The following is an 18,712-nucleotide window of genomic DNA, read 5'->3' on the forward strand; positions in this document are numbered from 1 at the left end:
CCTGAGAGCCTCCTGGTGTTGCGGTTCCCTTGAGCCCAGGAATGAGAGCAGGCTGGAATCTCATGCATAGTTGCACAGGGAGGACCCAGACTTACGTTCATCCTGAGCATATCTTATGGCAAAGCCTAGTCCGCTCCCATCCAAAGTTTCTCTTTGGCAATGCTGACTCTTAACGTGCAGAGTGCCCCTTACTTACACTGACCTAAGGGTGCAGGTTGGTTCTGTCTCCATGATTGTGGGGGAGGTTGGGGGAGTCTGCACCACCCCATTAACCCCTGTTGTTGGTGATGTCTAGGCAAAGGCTGCGCATCCCTTCTGCGCATGGAGCCCTTTGTCTGCGCTCAGTGCCGCACTGACTTCACCCCGCACTGGAAGCAGGAGAAGAACGGAAAGATCCTGTGCGAGCAGTGCATGACCTCCAATCAGAAGAAGGCGCTGAAGGCAGAGCACACCAACCGGCTGAAGAACGCCTTTGTGAAAGCCTTGCAGCAGGAGCAGGCAAGTTCCATCCTGGCATCCCACCCTGCTGGAGACGCAGGCGTCCTCCAGCTCCAGTCCTGCTTCCAATCTCTGCTTCTCCCTTCCCCAGCAGCGCATGGGTTTGCCATGCGTGCAGAGGCAATCTGTGTTCCCTTTCCTCCACGCAGTCTTGTGACCCGTTCCTGGAGGGGTGCCCTGTGTCAGTGCAGTACTTACAGTTTAAAAAAAGCCAGTGCTAGGTATCTAAAAATACCCTCTCCTGCAGTGAACGGAGTATTTCCTGAGGCCCGTTACTCCTTTTCCTTTGTGTATGGTCTCCCAATGGCTTTATAACTCGCTCGCCACACTGGCAGTGGGAGGCAAAGTGGGCTGGGAACTGGGAGTCAGGGCTACTGGCTTCTGTTCCCAGTTCTGCCACTGCCTTCCTGTAATACTGGAGAAGTTGCTTAACCCCTCATACCTGTTTGCTCAACTGTCACATAGGGGCATTTGCCTACCTCCACACTTTGTGTTTGCAGAGTGCTCTGAGACCGTGCCGGGCCACAGGAGTGATTCCGGCTGAACATCATGGGGGCCTGGAGCAGGATTCATCCCTCCACTTGTGGCTGGGAGCATTATAGATGCAGTGTACTTAGCTGCTGCTGTCATTGCTGGGAAGCTCTGTGCTCCCCCCAGAGCAGCTAGATGGGGAGTAGTGTTGGGCGGCTCTGAATGAAGTCTTGCCAACTCCCTTTTTAGATGGATGGTGACTATAGTGTGGGGGTTAGAGCTTACGGGTGGGAGCTGAGAACAAGGGCAGGGGGAGAAGCTGCCCTGATGTCAGGGAGACTCTAAGTTCTCCCTCCCTCCCTTAGTACTTGGGGCAAGGTGAACAGACTTCAGTCAACTGAGGCCCATGAGGGAAGTGGCCTGTGGCCCAGCTCGTGGCTCAGGGAATGTGTAATTCAGCAATGGACAGACTGCCAGCTACTTCTGAGCTGGAGCATTTGGTCACTCTGTGCCTTCGGAAGGCTCCCCCTGAGGGCGGTAGCTGCCCAGCCCCTGTGGAGGCCAGTGGGAATTGGGCACTCCTTGAAAAGCTCTCCTAAAGTCCAGTGGGTCTCTAATGGGCTGCCCTGACCCACATCCTCTGGGCTGCCCAGATCCACCGGGATGGCTTATCTGTGACTCCACCCCTGTGGGGTGGGAATGCTGGAATACTGGGAACATCCCCTGATGCCGTTCCTCTGCTGGCCTGGCCCTTGCAAGCCACCTCCTTTGCAAGGACTCCAACTAGCCCCTTTGTCCTGGTCCAGGCTGGGGGGTGTAGGTTAAGATGCCCCCTCTAGTGCCAGTCTGGTCTGCTCTCACACGTCCGGCAATCCACACTGCGGACTAAACTGAGAAGCCCTTTGCTCTGGGTAGAGCTGATTAGATGTCCTTGTGTATCGCTGTTGGTACGCAAGGCGTTTTCCAGACCTAGATGGACAGTTTACAATCTCCGGCAAACATCAGACCCTGGGCAACAATTCAGGCAGAGGGGTGTTGGGAGCAATGGGAGGAAGAGGAGGGTCAGTGAGGGCGCCACAGTAACCAAATCACATGCAGCTTGCATGTAGAAAGGAGCCTAAATGCTCCTCTTGCTTTGAGGGCAGAAGGATCCCAAGGCTGGCTTTCCCTGGCACTTCTTCTACCCCCTCCCCAGCCCCCCAGCATAGGCAGCAGATTTAATTGGGACTCTCTCTGCCATACACTGACCTTGCTGCGCATAAGGGTCCCAGAGAAGGAATTGTTCCTGCGTATCACTGACAATAGCCACTGGGGTAAATGCTCCTAAATTGGCCCCTTGTGTGTTGCTCTAAAATGCGTCTGCTTCCTGCAGGAGATTGAGCAGAGGCTACAGCAGCAGGCAGCCTTATCTCCCACTGCAGCTCCTGCCGTGTCCAGTGTCGGCAAACAGGAGACCATCATGAGGCACCACACACTCCGACAGGTGAGCAGCTCCAGCGGTGTGAGACAGCGGCCCGCCAGCCTCTTGGTGGCCATGGCAGGGGAGGGGTTAGCCCTTTCAGTTGGTGGAATGCATTGTCCGGATGGCCAGAGCCCACGCCGATGCAGCGGGGGTGCTGAGTCTCTGCAGTGCTGTGTGAGACCAGAGGCAGCAGCCAGCCTGCCTTGAGACTTACCCTGTCGCCTCTAAGCAGCTCTTTGTAACAGCGGGGGGCCGTTTCTCATCCATCCCTTGTACTTTGTGGGCCCTTTCCCTCTCAATATTACCATCCCTTTATAATTCTTCCCCCGTTCACATGCTGTGGTAGTCAGTCAGACTTACTGCAGTGATCCTGAGTCTGGGTGGCACCTGGTCTACAAGCAGAGATGATGGGGACAGCTTCCTGAGCTGCCTGCCCTGCGGTGCTCCCCTGGCACCTCAGCGCCATCTGCCAGGAAGGCGTATAACCCCCTCTGTCGCCTCCCCTGTCGCTCCCAGATCAGCCAGCAGGGGGAGCAGGCACCGGAGTGAGCTCTCAGCCTGCTAAGGCTGCCTAAGGCCTGAAATCAATCACTGGCAAGCATTGGGCTTTCAGGATGGTGGATGCAGGCAGAGAGCAGTCCCTCCCTCGTCTCTGGCTGCTGCCCACTTGCTATTTCCACTAGCACCTACTGCCAGACGGTCAATGACCTGTCAAGGCTGGTCACCGTTTTGCTCTGACACTGGTCTGGGACCTTCCTGCCTTTCATTCCAACAGAGATGGGAGCTCTGAATACATCACCTGTCCCTGTCTGGTGAAACCAAAGCTGCCTGACTTCCCCATGCCGGAGCTGGGCTTTGGGTCAGGATGTGTGTGTTGGTACGTGTGGATTATGGCCAGAGCCCTTCGTGGCCCTTGCTCTTTCGCTGGTGCTGCTTCTGGAAAAGGTGGGGTGTGTGTGTGTACTGCTCACTTTCCACTTGTTTGCTCTCTCTGCCCGCAGGCTTCACAGCCCCAGAGCACTCTGCAGCGTGGCATCCCCACCTCTGCCCGCTCGATGCTGTCCAACTTCGCTCAGGCGCCACAGCTGTCTGTTGCGGGTGGTCTCCTCGGTATGCCAGGTAACGTCAAACGTTGGTCTGTGGAATGGGAAGGGGAGGCCGGGCTGCAGACTAGACTAAGACCCTTAACCACGTTGTCAGAGGCTGGAAGTCCTCTCCTCAGAGCGTGGCCAGTGGCCTGAGTGGAGGAACTCACTGTAGTGACGGGGACCTGCTCCGGGGCCAGGAGCTTGCACTTCTCAGTTCCTCCATCTCTAAAACAGATAATTCCACTGACCTGAGGGTCAATGGGAGGACAGGTTCATGTCTGTCACGTGCATGGAAGTTAGAGACCCTGCATAGGTGCTAATATTGCCTGGCTGGCTGCTCAGTGCTCTGACAAACACGAGAGAGCCCATCACAGTTTGTGTGTCCTTCTGGGACAGTAGCTTTGTATTATAAGGCTAGGCCTGTGTTTTCATTGATTCTGTAACCAAATGGCCTTTAAAACAAATGGCGGGGGGTCAGTTGTACTAATTACCGTTGAGTGTAATGATGATCGGTCAAGGACAATAGAGACCTTGTAGAGCCGTCATTTATTCCTGGCACACACTTGCTCCTGACTTGGTGCATGCTCCCAAAGGAAGGCGTGGAAGCCTTGTGGCTTGACAGGATGCTGACTCGTGTAGGGGACAGACCTGTACTGTGTGGGTGGGGCGTGGAGCCTTCTCTTTCAGGGAGTGGCAGTAAGAGTCGATGGCGTGAGTTCCATTAAGCTGGCCCCCTCTGCACTCTCTAGGGCGGGGTGGTTTTGGGTGTGTCACGTGTGTTACAGGAGTAATTGTCCCCACTTGCTCTTCTCTCCCCTCTAGGTGTTAACATTGCATACCTGAATGCTGGGATTGGAGGCCACAAAGCATCGAGCTTGGCAGACCGGCAGCGGGAATACCTTTTAGATATGATCCCACCCCGGTCTATATCGCAGTCCATCAGCGGACAGAAATAACGCCTATTGACCCTTCCCCCCCCCCCGCCCCCACTTCTGTCGCATGCAGTGCCTGTACTGGTGCCTACGATACACGGGGAAAAGACACAAAAAACATTTCAAAACTTCAGCGACCTGTCCTTTCCCAAACCTAACTCTTCTCTTTGGTTTTCTATAGCAGTGAGGTCATTCCCCTTGCCCGAGGTCAGGACAATTGTCTGCTTGAAATCAGCACTATACATGTGTTAATGCTCGTTTTATGCTATTTTTTGTAATGACAAAGCATAGAATTTTTAATTGTTTTATTTTTCCTTCTGCTAAATGGATGGTTAAACTTTTTTCCTTTCCAGAGATTTTTTTTAAGAGCATCCACTCTACTCCAAGTGACCATTTGTACAGGGTGGTCAGTGCTGACTCGAGGGGAAGAGGGGGGAGAGGTGGCCGTGTGCTGGCGTTTGGACAGCTGTTCTATGCACTTAGTAGGGCGAATTAAGACTTGCATTCTTTGAGTTGCTCACCAAAAGAGGTAAGGGACAGAAGTTCTGTGGGTGCGTCCAATTGAATCTCGCTGGGGGGTTGGTCCGTAATAGCTTGGCCCACGTGCATATGTTAGTGGCGCATGATGCCTTTCCCTGGAGGAAGGCAGCCCCGTGTGTGAAGGAGCTGTGTTTCAGTGCAGTGCACATGTGGCTGGATGCAGATCTCTGTGCTTGAAGAGCAGTGCAAGGGATGGCAGGGCTGATGGGTTGTGCCAGGGAATCCCATCAGTTGTGCTGATGCATCTGGGCTACCAGACTCCGTAATGCAGTGCAGCAGAAATGGAGCTGACCCGTGCTGCCACCATGTGTGTGTTTCCGTCTCCCAGTAATTCTGATGCTCCCTGTTTAGAAGTTGAAGTTCTCTAAGGGACTGTGATGAACTACCAAAGGGCACAGTGGCCTCATGCCTTTTGAACCCCCCCCCGTGCCCCCATGCTGTTGTGCTCTCAAGAGCAGCTGCCAAACAGAGTGTTGCAGGGCACAGTGGACCGAGCTGTGGTAGGAGCTTGGATTGGATTGAGTTAGCAAACCCAAAGCAAGAGCAAGCTGAGAGTCGTCGTCTGCAGATCGCTCTATTTGCACTTACCGTTGCCTCAAGACGCCCCGCACCTGAACCCGGAAAGAGCAGAACCATCTCCTGGCAGCAGAGGGCGCCACCTCCTCGCCAGTACCCTGGAAAGAGGCCCAGCAGAACTGCAGTCTTGGGAGCAGGATGCTGGTGTGGAGCCTTCCCGCTTGCTGTTGATTGAATTATGTTAATGGGGGGAACCTCCTTGGTCAAACTGTTACAAAACGAAGCGAATATGCTTGATTTGCTGCTTCTGAAAAACCCTGCCCTCCTTGGACAGCGTTTCCTGATGGAACATTAATTGTGCAATGAAGTGCTAAGTCGCCACTCGCATGGAGTGTCATTGTCGGGGTGCCCAGCAGTACGTGCTGTCTGGGAAGAGGCACCCTTCTTTTCAGCATGACACTTGGGCTCCTGTCGGCTCTGTCCCCCCGTCTCTGGGTGATAGCTGCGGCTGCAATACCTGAACTGCCATAGTCTGCATGGAGAGCTGCCGAGCGGCCGAGAAGGAGGTCTGATGCCTTTACTTTGAAAGCTAGCAGGATTTCTCCCAAAGAGGCACAACGCGCCTGCCCCTGTCTTTGGAGAGGAGGGTCTGTATCAATGCAAGAACTAGGCCCTCCCTGCCTACTCCGATTCCTGTGCAGACTTCTCCTCTCCCTCTCCTGATCATCTCAAAGTGGGGGGAGGAGGGGGCTGTGCTGGTACAACAGGCCCTTCCCCGCTCTTTGCTTCGGTGCACCCCACTCCCTCTATTCAGTGAGCACTTAATAAACGAGGGGCGTGGATGCGTGCCTGGGGCCCTCCAGAGGTGAAGGATTTTTTTGGAAAGTAGTGGAACGCGCAGTGGCTTTTTTCTTTTGTTTTGTGGTTCACTGTTTAGCTGGCGTGGCACTCCTCTCCCACACCCACTGGGACGTTGATTATCAACCTGCTGTGCTTAGAGGAGAGCACTCTGACTAACTGTTTCTTCTCCTTTGATAAAGCCGAGAAATTATCAGCTTGTTCTTCGTTCCCCCACCACCACCACTTGCCTCTTGACATGGAGTTGGCTTTGTCCTGCTGTCTCCTGCCCCCATTCCCCCAGTGGGTGTTACCGAGAGGTACGAGGTGGCCCAAGCAGATTGGCTGAGATTAACATTAAAAATGTGCAATACTTAATGAGTCCCTGCCGCTGGGGCCTGATGCACTAGTTAATTGTCGGAGAGCAAGTTAACAATAATGGTGCTAAGTGAAATTTCTTGGGAAGGGGATCAGGGTTCCCCAACCACCCCAGGTTGATTATTGCAGTGGTTGGTGAAAGAAAACGTCCCTGTCGCTTGCTTATAGATTTATTTCCGTCCTGCAGCCCGGGCCTCGCAGATCACCCTGTCTGACCCAGTGCAGTGAAGGCTGACCTGCTTCTGTTGCAGGCAGCATGGTCCGAGCATGGGTCCGGGAGCCAGGAACTCCCCAGTTCTACTCCCAGTTCTGTGGCCTTGGGTAAGTCACTTCACCTTCCTCTTTCCCCAGCTGTAGATTGGAGGTGATGCTTTCCTGCCTCATAAGGGGGTTGTGTGGGCTGCTGGGTGTCGGTCAAGTGCTGGAGGTGCACAGTGTCTTTACTGAGACAGGTGAGGCCCTGCTCAGAGCCCTGCTGGCCCGTCTGTTGCTGGCTGTGGCCTCGAGGTGCTCCTTCCCTTTGGCTGATGTCCTCTGTGAGCTGTTTTCAAGCCCTAGCCAGCAACAGGAGCCAGTCGTATTACTCGGCCCGCAGCTGTTTTCTGCTCACTGCCCAGTTCCCCTCTCTCCGTGGTTCCACACTCCTGCCGATCGGTTGCTGAATTGTAAAATCATTCATGAATCCCCCCTCTCCCCCAACTCTTGTCCTGGAAGTGTGTGTCCGCACATTGATGGGTTCTGTGGTGCTAAGGGGAGAGGGAACCATTAGCGGGGCGCTCTCCCTGCGTGCAGCCCCAGCTGTTCACGTGAAACAGAAATTCTCATCTCCAGCAGGACTGGGGGGCTGAACCTCATCTCTGGGGTTTTGTTCCTTGGTTCTGTAAACACTTCCTGCAACAAGCAGGGTTCTTCCCACACTTCGTAGAGGGGTACCCCAAGTTAGAAAGCACAGAGCAAATGCTCCCTTTGGGCCCTGGGCTGGGTTCACTGCACAGCAATCTAGCAGCAGTTGGCAGGTGCCAGGTCGTGTTGGTAAACCTGGGAGCACCAAAAACTGGGCACCTGCTTTGTGTTTCAATGCTGTTTCCATCCCCCAGTCATCAGAGCCCATCCTTCACTCCTGCTGCCCTGGGCACCTTACCCATTCCACTGGGGAATCTCCTTGGCTTCGTCTCGTTAAATCCCCAGGGAATTTCTGTTGCCTAGACCCTTGCACTGCTGCTGGGGATGGTGGAATGTCCAACTCTACAGACAGCAGTTTGGTTCATTGCAGTATTTGACACCCCACCCCTCTGCCTGCTGATCTCCGTGTCGAAGGGGAATTAAGATGCTTGCTTTGTCTGTGATCTGCACAGGTTTAAATTTTTTTTTGTCTTGACCACAGCGCGCGACCACTCCCAATCCCTGGTAAAGTGCCCCTCCCCCTTTATGGATGTGATGTACGGTAGAAAATCGTCTCTTTTTTTAGATACAGAAATAGGGATTTTTTTCCCCGCTTCGGTTAGCTTTTCTTTTACAGCTAGATGTAGAGCTGCTTGTGAACGCTTAGTGGGGTTTTATTTTTTGTTCCTCCAAAGGCATAACCCATCCCTCCCCCTTTCTTCTCTAACCCTCACCCACCTCCACTCACCCACCCTGACAAGATCTTAATTAGCTTATGATATTGCGGCCGAAATGTTATAACAAGGACTCATTCGTGTATATAAGCTATTTCTTGACACATTAAAAACAATTGTACATTGTGTAGAAAACAAAACAAAACAAAAAAACAGCCTCGCCATGGATATTGTGAAAGTTGTTACGTCCTTTTGTAGTGTGACCTTTTGTGTATGACCTGAAACGTGCAAAAGGGGTGGTTTCCGGGGGGTGGGTGAGGGAAGCGAAGTCAGATGGCTGCAGAGGGCGAAGATCCCAGGGGCTGGCGCTCTTGTCCGGGCGGGAACTGCTAGCCTGCAGAAATGCACTGGTGGCAATTGCCACCTCCCAAATCTGTGCCTTTCACACACACAAAGAAGGACCCTACAAGTTACCAGCACCCCCTAGTGCAGTGGAGGCAGGAAGTTTCTTCCCCCAGCGTTAGGTTTACAGCTCGTGATGTCTCTCTAACCCGCAGTGGTGGTGCATTCCCGTGGGGAGCATCCGGATCTTGGGGAGTGGGACCGGGGTGGGGACAAGTATTATGAACTGTAATTGTATTTGCACTGTTTTTATTATTGCATTGGCATATATACAATATACATCTATAACAACCTGCGGTGTGCGGCTTCCTTCATGTTCTGTCTGCCAGAGCCTGTGCAGACGCTCAGCAGAGCCCAAAACAGGCAGGGCCTCAGGATGAAATGATAGAACTTCTCGGACCGGCTGCTGGGGAAGGGAGAAACATCTGTTCCCAGCAGCGATGACAATCCAAAGAGCTTGAGACGCGTGGTCTCCAGTACTGTGCGACTGTGGCTGCTCTCAGAACGGCTGCCCCAGGATTCCTGTGGTCGTTAGCCCCTCCTGGGGAGGGGCAGCGTAAGCAGTTGTTGGTCAGACATAAAGGTGCTGGCACTAGGTGCTGGTGTAACCCTTCCCTGGGTTCCGAGTGTCTTACTCTCTGTGTGCATCTGAGAGAGCAAATGGCACCTGTAAGATCCAGAGCCCTTGGGAGTCCCGGCTTCTCGTCTTTCTCCCTGCAGTCTAAGCCAGCTGACACCTACACTCCCTGCACACTCTTTTTGTAGTGCTCTGTGCAACTGACCCTGCCTGAAGACTCCCGTTCACCCCAGCTGGGTGCATTCCTCTTGGTGCAGCCTGGTGGGTCTTGCTCCGACCAGCCCAGGCTCAGAACCTGCTCGCCTACCCTTTGCCCTGCTGGAAAAACCCTCTCACCATTTGCACCTGTTCTCAAATCCCCATGGGGTGAGCAGCATCGTGCTAGGGCTGCCGTAGCATTCTCTTCAGCCTGGCAAAATGGGGACCCGTAGAACATTGCAGAGTGGCCCATTGTGTGGTGTGTCTGCTCCGCAGGGCTTGGCAATGGCTTGTTCTCTCCAGTCCCCCTTACCCCTGCCTGCCAGTTCCTGGCTCCTCTGAAGCCTTCCACGTCCGCACATGCACCCACAAGCTTCTCCACAAGCATCCTGGTGTTGGCAGGTTCCCAGCTGATCAATGGCACTGGAACACCAAGAGACTGAGCCCCTTCCTGGAGTGGGCTCCTGGTACCAGCAGCGAAGGCTGCCCCAGCCGTCTGTGCATGACGGGAGGGGATTGAAATGGACTGGGCGGGGTGGGAAGCTACAGCCCCTTTCTGTTCTGGGAATGGGGAAGGGTGTGTTAGTGTCTCACTTCCGTGCTTTCCCTCCCACAAACACCCTGAGCCCCTCCAGCTGTTCATGTGGCCAAGAGATTACACTGAATGAGGTGACTTGCTGGCTCAGAAATGGGCTAAGCAGCTCCAGAGCAGACCCCGTTCCCTCAGGGTGCTGTGATAGGGACAGTCTGGGCATAGGGCTGCACCAGCGTGATTTAGGAGGTCAGAGGCAATTCCAGTGCATTTAGCAGACTTCTGTTTGCAGCAGCTGTTTGCACTCTGTCACCAGCATGTGCAGCTCTGCTCTGGAAAGACTCCAGATCAGCAATTCTTGCTAAACTCATTCAGAAACTGGGAGCTGGGTCGTTGCCCTCCCCGTCCAGCGTGTTCTCGCTGTGTCTGCGCCCAGTTTGCGTGGCTGAAACCAAGCGGGAGGTTGAGTTCTCCAGCCAGGCTGGAATCCGGCTCGCTCTATCTAGCTGTGGCTAGCTCTGACGGAGGGAAAGGCAGTCAAGCTTTGCTCAGGAATGGGAGCGAGAGGCTCCCAGTTAGCAGGACACTTCAGAGCAGAAACCGCCTCACCTCTCAACATCTTCCCAGGGTTGGCCCAGGTGTTGTGTCCCTTCCTGCAACCTCAAGTGTAGCCCAAATCTTCACAGGTGATTTTAGAGGCCCAACTGGAGCCTTTCAAAGGGGCCTGGCTTTTCCGGCAGCCCTTCCTGAAAGTCTACACCCCTTTAAGGCATCTCAGACTGGGCACGCAAAATCGCTACCCACTTCTGCAAACTTTGTTCTGTAGCTACATCCAGTCTGGCTGCTCAGGGCCTGGAGTCACCAGCTTGAGTGCCCGACGTCCCTGGAGCGGTGCTGCTGGATCCAAGATCCAACTTCTCAGCAGAGCCTTCCATCCCCCAAACAGTTTGTGCAAAGGCACTGGTACCGTGCTCTGCCCTGGTTCCTGGCTGCACAGCACCTTCATCCTCACTGAGTGATGCCCCCAGAGCTGGGAGGGGAGGGAGCAGTCTGGGTGGATAGCAAGGGATACAGCGTGGCAAAGCGAGGGGATCCCAGCCTCACACCTGCAGCCTAGCTAATCGAGAGGTGAGGGGTGCGGGAAACCAGGCCTTTTGCACAATTTTAAGTTTTTTTTGCATTGTGTTTTGAAATCTGGTTTAAAAAAAAAAAGCTGTTTAAATACTGCCGAGCGATTATGCAGTGACTGGTTAAAAATAATAAGCTAATTTTTGGAGAAAGGATTAAAAAAAACTTTGTAATATTTATCACTTGCAAGCTATGTTTAATAAAGAAAGGAATGATTTATAACTTTTTATGCGGCTGGTGCGTTGCATTTGGGGTTGGGTGGTGTCCCAGAGGGGGCGTGGGAGATCAGCTCTCACTTAGCAGCAGGGCCCCCTGTAACATGTCAATGCTCCTCTAGCTGATGGAAACACTTCCATTGGAATTGTTTTTCCTTCAGAAAACACTGATTCAAATCTATTTCCATGAACCATTCATCAGTTTTAGTGAGAAATGACAGAACTGTTTGTTTAAATAAAAAACAATATTTTGGGGGGGCAGGCTCCTGTGGTAGCCGAAAACGAGAAAGAGGAGGCAGAAGATGATGTAGGCCATGCCGATGTGGACTCTTCATCCCCATTTGGGATTAAACCATGTTTCAAAATCTTGCAATTTCCTGCCAGACAGCAGTCCCCTTTCTGTGGCCTGCCTGCCTTTCCCTGGGAAATGTCTGCTTTGCACCAGCGATCAGAGATTGGCTCATGTCCTGAAGCAGGAACATTTGGATCCTTGTTTGCCGTTCGACTGTTATAACTAGATATTCTTCTAGTTGGGTGATTCCCTTTATGCCTTTTTTAACAGCTGATCTCAATGACATGTTGCAATGAGTTCCAAAGGCTAATTGTGTGCCTTATGGAAATAGCAGGAGAGATGGAAAAGCCTTTTCAGGTTGCACCAAATTACTGCCACCCCCAGGACCAAGAGCCTCGTCTCCCGTGTTGACCCAGATCCCTGTGGGAGCATCCTGGACACATCTGAACATCTTTCCTCACCTTCCTGTCTGTGAAGGGCCTCGAGCCGACCACTGAACCACCAACCTTTTAGCCAGGGCTGCCGCCAGGAGCCTAGGGGAGAATGGCACCCAAATGGAAGTGGCAGTGAAGAGTGCAGGGGTGGCCCCCTGGCCCTGCCCTCCTCTGACATAACCATGGCCCTCACTGCTGCCTGACTGTTGGCTAGAACTCCTGTGCCAGCCCAGCCCCAAACACTGGAGTCACTGTAAGGTTAAACCTGCCACTAGGTTTCCACGGGGGAGAAAAGGGCATGAACAGCTGAGCCAGGTGTCCCAGATCCTGCCCTCTCTGCTACTCCACTCCCCCTGCTCAGACACCTGCATCTTTCTCCTTTTACAGCTGGATTGTGCCACAGAGCTGGGGAGAGACCTACAACTGGCCTAACCATGCCACTGGGTTACTCAGGCTTGTGCTGGGAAAGACCTGTGCTGAAGGAGCCCTGTCCTGTCAGCCCAGGGCCATTGTCCAGCACCACAGGGCTGCAAAAGTTGGGTTGGGCTGAATTGAAACATTTAGGCTTTAACCCTTTGTTGTCTTTACTCCCCGTAGCTGCGAGGGCCACAGGAAGGGGCGTTCCCTTCCCGTGTGCTGCGGCTTAAACGCCCTGCACCAAAACACTCGGACAATTTCAAACTGTCTCTTTCAGAAAGCTGCGTGGAAGAATTTATCAGCTCTGCCCTGCGGACATGTGGATGTTTTCTCCCTTTCTGCAGTAGGGATCTATTACCGACCCCCTGATCAGGATGGTGATAGTGATTGGGAAATGCTCAGGGAGATGAGAGGCCATTAACATAAAAAACTCAATAATAATAATAATAATAAATAATGGGGATTTCAATTATCCCCCCTATTGACTGGGTCCATATCACCTCAGGGTGGGATGCAGAGAGAGAGTTTTTTGACACCTTAAATGGCTGCTTTTTGGAGCAGCTGGTCCTGGAACCACCAGAGAAGAGGCAATTCTTGATTTAGTCCTAAGTGGAGCACAGGATCTGGTCCAAGAGGTGAATCTAGCTGGACCGCTTGGTAATAGTGACCATCATATAATTAAATTTAACATCCCTGTGGCAGGAAAAACACCACAGCGGCCACCGCTGTAGCATTTAACTTCAGAAAGGGGAACTACACAGAAATGAGGAGCTAGTGAAACAGAAATTAAAGGGTCCAGCGCCAAACGTGAAACCTCTGCAAGCTGCCTGGAAACTTTTTAAAGACACCATAATAGAGGGTCAACTTAAATGTATCCCCCAAATTAAAAAACCGAGAGAACCAAAAAGAGCCAGTGGGGCTGAACAACAAAGTAAAAGAAACAGAGGCAAAAAGGCATCCTTTAAAGAGCAGAAGTTTAAATCATAGGGAGGAAAACAGAAAGGAGCGTAAACAGTGGCAAATGAAGTGTAAAAATACAGTTCGGAAGGCCAAAAAAGAATTTGAGGAACAGTTAGCCAAAGACTCAAAAAGTAATTTAAAAAAAAAAAAATCGCAAAGTCCATCAGAAGCAGGAAGCTGCTAAACAACCCGCGGGCCCACTGGACGATGGAGGTGCTAAAAGAGCACTCAAGGATGATAAGGCCGTAGTGGAGAAACTACATGAATGCTTTGCATCAGTCTTCACAGCTGAGGATGTCAGGGAGATTCCCAAACCTGAGCCATTCTTTTTAGGTGACAGATCTGAGGAACTGCCCCAGATTGAGGTGTCACTAGAAATTTTGCAACAAATTTGATAAATTAAACAGCAATAAGTCATCAGGACCAGATGGTATCACCCAAGAGTTCTGAAGGAACTCAATGTGAAATTCCAGCACTAACTGTCATCTGTAACCAATCATTTAAATCAGCTTCTGTACTAGATGACTGGAGGATAGCTAATGTGATGCCAATTTTTAAAAAGGGTTCCAGAGGTGATCCTGGCAATTACAGGCCTGTAAACCTGACTTCAGTACCGGGCAAACTGGTTGAAATTATAATAAAGAACACTATTGTCAGACACGTAGATTAACATAATTTGTTGAGGAAGAGTCAACATGGTTTTAGTAAAGGGAAATCATACCTCACCAATCTACTAGAATTATTTGAGGGAGTCAACAAGCATGTGGTCCAGTGGATATAGTGTACTTAGATTTTCAGAGAGCCTTGGACAAGGTCCCTCACCAAAGGCTCTTAAGCAAAGTAAGCTGCCCCGAGATAAGAGGGAGGGTCCTCTCATGGATTGGTAACTGGTTGAAAGACAGGAACCAAAGGGTAGGTATAAATGATCAGTTTTCAGACTGGAGAGAGGTAAATAGTAGTGTCCCCCAGGGGTCTGCGCTGGGCCCAGTCCTATTCAACTTCATAAATGATCGGGGGAAAAGGGGTAAATAGTGAGGTGGCAAAATTTGCAGATGATACAAAATTACTAAAGATAGTTAAGACCTGGGCAGACTCCAAAGAGTACTAAAGGATCTCTCAAAAGAGGGTGACTGGGCAACAAAATGGCAAATGAAATTTAATGTTGATAAATGCAAAGCATAATCCCATATAAAATGGGGTCTAAATTAGCGGTGACCACTCAAGAAAGAGATCTTGGCGTCATTGTGGAGAGTTCTCTGAAAACATCCACTCAATGTGCAGCGGCAGTCAAAAAAGTGAACAGATGCTGGGAATCATTAAGAAAGGGATAGACAATATGACAGAAAATACCATGTTGCCTCTATATAAATCCATGGTATGTCTACATCTTGAATACTACATGCAGATGTGGTTGCCCCATCTCAAAACAGATATATTGGATAGGAAAAAGTTCAGAAAAGGGCAAAAAAATTAAGAGTATGGAACGGCTTCTGTATGAGGAGAGATTAATAAAATTGGGACTTTCCAGCTTGGAGAAGAGATGGCTAAGGGGAGCTATGATAGAGGTCTATAAACTCATGACTGGTGTAGAGAAAGTGGATAAAGAAGTGTTGTTTACTACTTCTCATGACACAAGAATTGGATAGCTCAGCGGTTTGAGCACTGGTCTGCTAAACCCAGGGTTGTGAATTCAATCCTTGAGGGGGCTATTTGGGGATCTGGGGCAAAAATTGGGGCTTGGTCCTGCTTTGAGCAGGGGGTTGGACTAGATGACCTCCTGAGATACATCCAACCCTGATAGTCTATGATTCTAAGAACTAGGGGTCACCAAATGAAATGAATAGGCAGCAGGTTTAAAACAAACAAAAGGAAGTATTTCTTCACACAGCACACAGTCAACCTGGGGAACTTCTTGTCTGAGGATATTGTGAAGGCCAAGACCATAACAGGGTTCAAAAAAGAACTAGATCAGTTCATGGAGGACAGGTCCATCGATGGCTATTAGCCAGGATGGGCAGGGATGGTGTCCCTAGCTGCTGTTTGCCAGAAGCTGGGAATGGGTGACGGGATGGATCCCGTGATGATTTCCTGTTCTGTTCACTCCCTCTGGGACACCTGGCATTGGCCACTGTTGGAAGACAGGACACTGGGCTCGATGGACCTTTTGTCTGACCCCATAGGGCCGTTCTTACGTACCCAGCCTGCCCCGGGGCGTGGCGTTCCATAACTGCGCTGGGCTCCTACTGACACAGAGAATCCAAGCCCCTCCGCCCCCAGCCAGCGGGAAATGGCAGGAGGGAGGGAAGGAAGGCCAGCTCCTTTCTACCCCATGCGTACCCCAGGCTCTTGGGTGAGGTGGTGAGGAGGCAAGGGGCTGGCTAGCTTTGGATCAGGGCCAGCCCCCTCCCCCCAACTGCAATAGAAAAATGGACTCCCAGCCGGCAGGAGTACATGCCCAGGGTGTCAGCCCCTGCATTTAGGGCCAGGGCATAGCTCCTGCTGCAGCTGGGTCCTGAGTCATGGGCCTGGGGACCAGCTCCCCCAGTGGGTTCTTGCCCTGTCCCTGGGGCTAGATGGCCCCAGTAGCCCTGCATATGGGGCTGCAGGGGAGAACCCAGTTCCTGGCCATGAGTGCGGGCAGCCCAAACCTTCCAGAGGCTCTGTGGGTCAGCCAGGGGGTGTCTGTCCTGCCTGGGGGAATTGAGGGGTGGGGGAACAAGCAGCTGGATTTTGCTCTTGGCCTTTCAGCAGGTGCCCCGCTTACCTGCAGGGAGGAGTCTGGGCTTCCCCCTGCTGCCCTGAGCAGGAAGTTAGGGGCTGCTTCTGATGGCAGCTGGGTGGGACTGTGCCCCCCCACTTGCCCCGGGGGAGGGCTGGGCTGGGCTGGGCTAGAAGGCAAGCCCTGCCCCCACCACCCCCCTGTGCTCAGGCTATGGGCCTTGTTTGCACGTTGGCCTCTCCAGAGGGGCTGGAAGACCTGTGAGAGGAGCACAGGCTCCGTTTGTCTCCCCTGGGCCCGGGGCAGGTAACTGCTGTTACTAGCCAGGGCTGAATGGGACCAGGCCCCATAACAGATGCATGGCTCACCCCCAAGGACCCCACTTGCTGCCAGGCTCCTTTTTCCATTTTATTTTTAATTTTAACAGTCAAGAAAGAGGGCCAGGCCCTACACTCCAGCTCCCGCGGCTGAACACCCAGCTGCTGCCCTGGCCCCACTGCCCCCCATCCCAGCCACAGCTGGGGGACAGGGTGCTCCTCCCTGGGGCTGGGGAGAGCTATGGGCTGTTAAATGCACCGGCTGGGGGTGCTAGAGGAGCGGTGGGGGGCAGGGGATGGAGGCTGTGAGGGGGTGAAGGCAGGAAGGGTGTGGAGCTAAGCTGAGGTTATTCTAAGCCCAAGCTGGGGCTTTCCACAGGGGCTGCCTCCTCCCAGCCCTGCCCCATGCAGGGCTCCCATTGCCTAGAGGCCCAGGGGCTCCCCCCAAGCCCTGCACCATTGCCTAGAGCCCCAGGGGCAGCAACTGCGCGTTTCAAGCCCTTGAGCCTCTGGATGCAGCGTGTGGGGAGCAGGGGCCAGGTCGTGCTCCTGTCTCCATCCTCTGGCAGGGGGAGGTCCTGGCTTGGCTCTGGCCCAGTTCCTGTTCCCGGCGGGCTGGGCGGTAGTGTCTCCGGGCCGGCTGCTCGGCGGTGCCCGGCCATTAAAGCTTCTGGGGCGGTTCCAGCCCCGGCACGTTACACAGACAGACGCGTGGACAGAATCTGCTCATTGGTTCTAGCGTTTGTGTCTCGACACATAAGGGCAGCGGCTCCATGGGGTTGGGGATTGGGGCCCCTGGGGGGGGAGCTTGACATGGGTCACCCCATTGCAGAGCCTCTTCTCCCCCACCCCCACTGAGGGGCCCAGTCCTGCTGCTGGGGTGGTAGCTCCAGGGGGGGATCCGGGGCAGGGGCTGGACGAGGGATTTCAAGGCCAGGAGGGATCACAGTGCCTGGCCCACGGCAGAGCTTCCTGGCTGGAGCCCACTGCCACAGGGCACAGCAGCTCCATGGGCGTCCGGGCTGCAGGGGGAAGGCCTGGAGTTTGGAGCAGGCCCGGGGCCAGGGGAATCTTTGGCATTTAAGCCCTGGCAGAAGGAGGCAAACACGCTCCCTTCCCCCGGGAGCCTGGCAGGGGCCAGAGCAGCAGCGGTGCTGGGGTGAGGGGGCACAAAGACAGGGCTAACCCCAGCCTGCTCTGGCTGAAGGAGGGGGAACCCACAGGGCAAGGTCTGCTTGAGCCAGCCCCCTGCCAGTGAAATGGGCTCCCTGCACCATGGAGTGAGTTATGGCACTAGCAAAAAGCACTAATTAATACTTGGGGGGGGGGGGGGCGGGACTGGTGCCACGTGGACCCTGGCGCTGGGAGGTGAGAAAGTGGCACAGGGCATCTTTGGACAAAGTTGGGCAGGGGGCTGGGGCTGGAAGGTCTGTCACATGCTGCCGGGGGCGGGGGGGTGACAAGCCCGGGATTCAGGAGCCCTTTGCAAACAGCAGCCGCTGGCATGCTAGGGCAGAGGCAGCCGCTGGCCCAGCTGCCATGGAGCCGCCGTCTAACAAAGCAAAGTCTACATTCATCAGCTGCTGCACTGGCCACCCCCCAGGCAACCCAAAGGGCTTTTGGTCACAGGCCGAGCAGGGCGGCCCAGCCGGCTCGCACGCACACAACATTTGGGAGCATGGTTTTCACTCACACACGGGCGCTTGTTGGCACCGGTGCCAGAAGCTGCCTTTTCTGCCCGGCCTCGTTGCAGGGCACAGGCCAGACGGAAGCAGACGGACAGACAGCACCGGGGGACAAGCGCTGGGCCCAGACTGTCGGCCCAAAGGATGGTTCCAAGTGGCTCTGGCTACTCGGGGGGGGGGGGGGGGGATATTCTTCCCCCCCTCCCCGATTCATGCCATGTCCCATGTTTAAAGGGCTGGAAGTGGGACTGGCACCAAGGGGCCTGTGTCATTGCCCCCCCAGCCCCTTCCAGCTGGAGCACTCCGGAGGGGCAGGGGGGGCAGACATTATTGCTTTGCCAAGGGGCTGGGGCTCCTGCCTCTGCAGCTCTTTAGTCCTCCTGGGGGGGGGGAAGGAGTGGTTCTGTGCCCCCCCGGGCATGCCCTAGTTACCGGGGACACAGCCCCCCCATGGCACTGCCCCGTGCCTGGCATTGGGGGGGGTCTGTGCCCACGGGCAGCAGGACAGGAGCCACCTGTACTGGGAAGACAGAGCTAAGGTGCGGGAGGGCGGGGGGA

General features: G+C 53.7%; 1 protein-coding gene across 6 annotated transcripts in view; it reads left to right on the plus strand.

The window, feature by feature from the left end:
- The window catches only part of GATAD2B (GATA zinc finger domain containing 2B), an 83,827-nt gene extending 72,485 nt beyond the window's left edge, over positions 1 to 11,342 (plus strand). For all 6 annotated transcript variants that reach the window (XM_043535627.1, XM_037882639.2, XM_043535626.1 and 3 more), the window contains 4 exons: positions 296 to 498; positions 2,342 to 2,452; positions 3,433 to 3,550; positions 4,342 to 11,342. In XM_043535627.1, the coding sequence (XP_043391562.1) occupies positions 296 to 498; positions 2,342 to 2,452; positions 3,433 to 3,550; positions 4,342 to 4,475 (566 nt within the window). In that variant the 3' untranslated portion in view covers positions 4,476 to 11,342. The remainder of the gene's footprint in view (positions 1 to 295; positions 499 to 2,341; positions 2,453 to 3,432; positions 3,551 to 4,341) is intronic.
- The last annotated feature ends 7,370 nt before the right edge of the window (positions 11,343 to 18,712 follow it).

Source organism: Chelonia mydas, chromosome 24 (genome assembly GCF_015237465.2).
Source record: "Chelonia mydas isolate rCheMyd1 chromosome 24, rCheMyd1.pri.v2, whole genome shotgun sequence".
Lineage (NCBI taxonomy): Eukaryota > Metazoa > Chordata > Testudines > Cheloniidae > Chelonia > Chelonia mydas.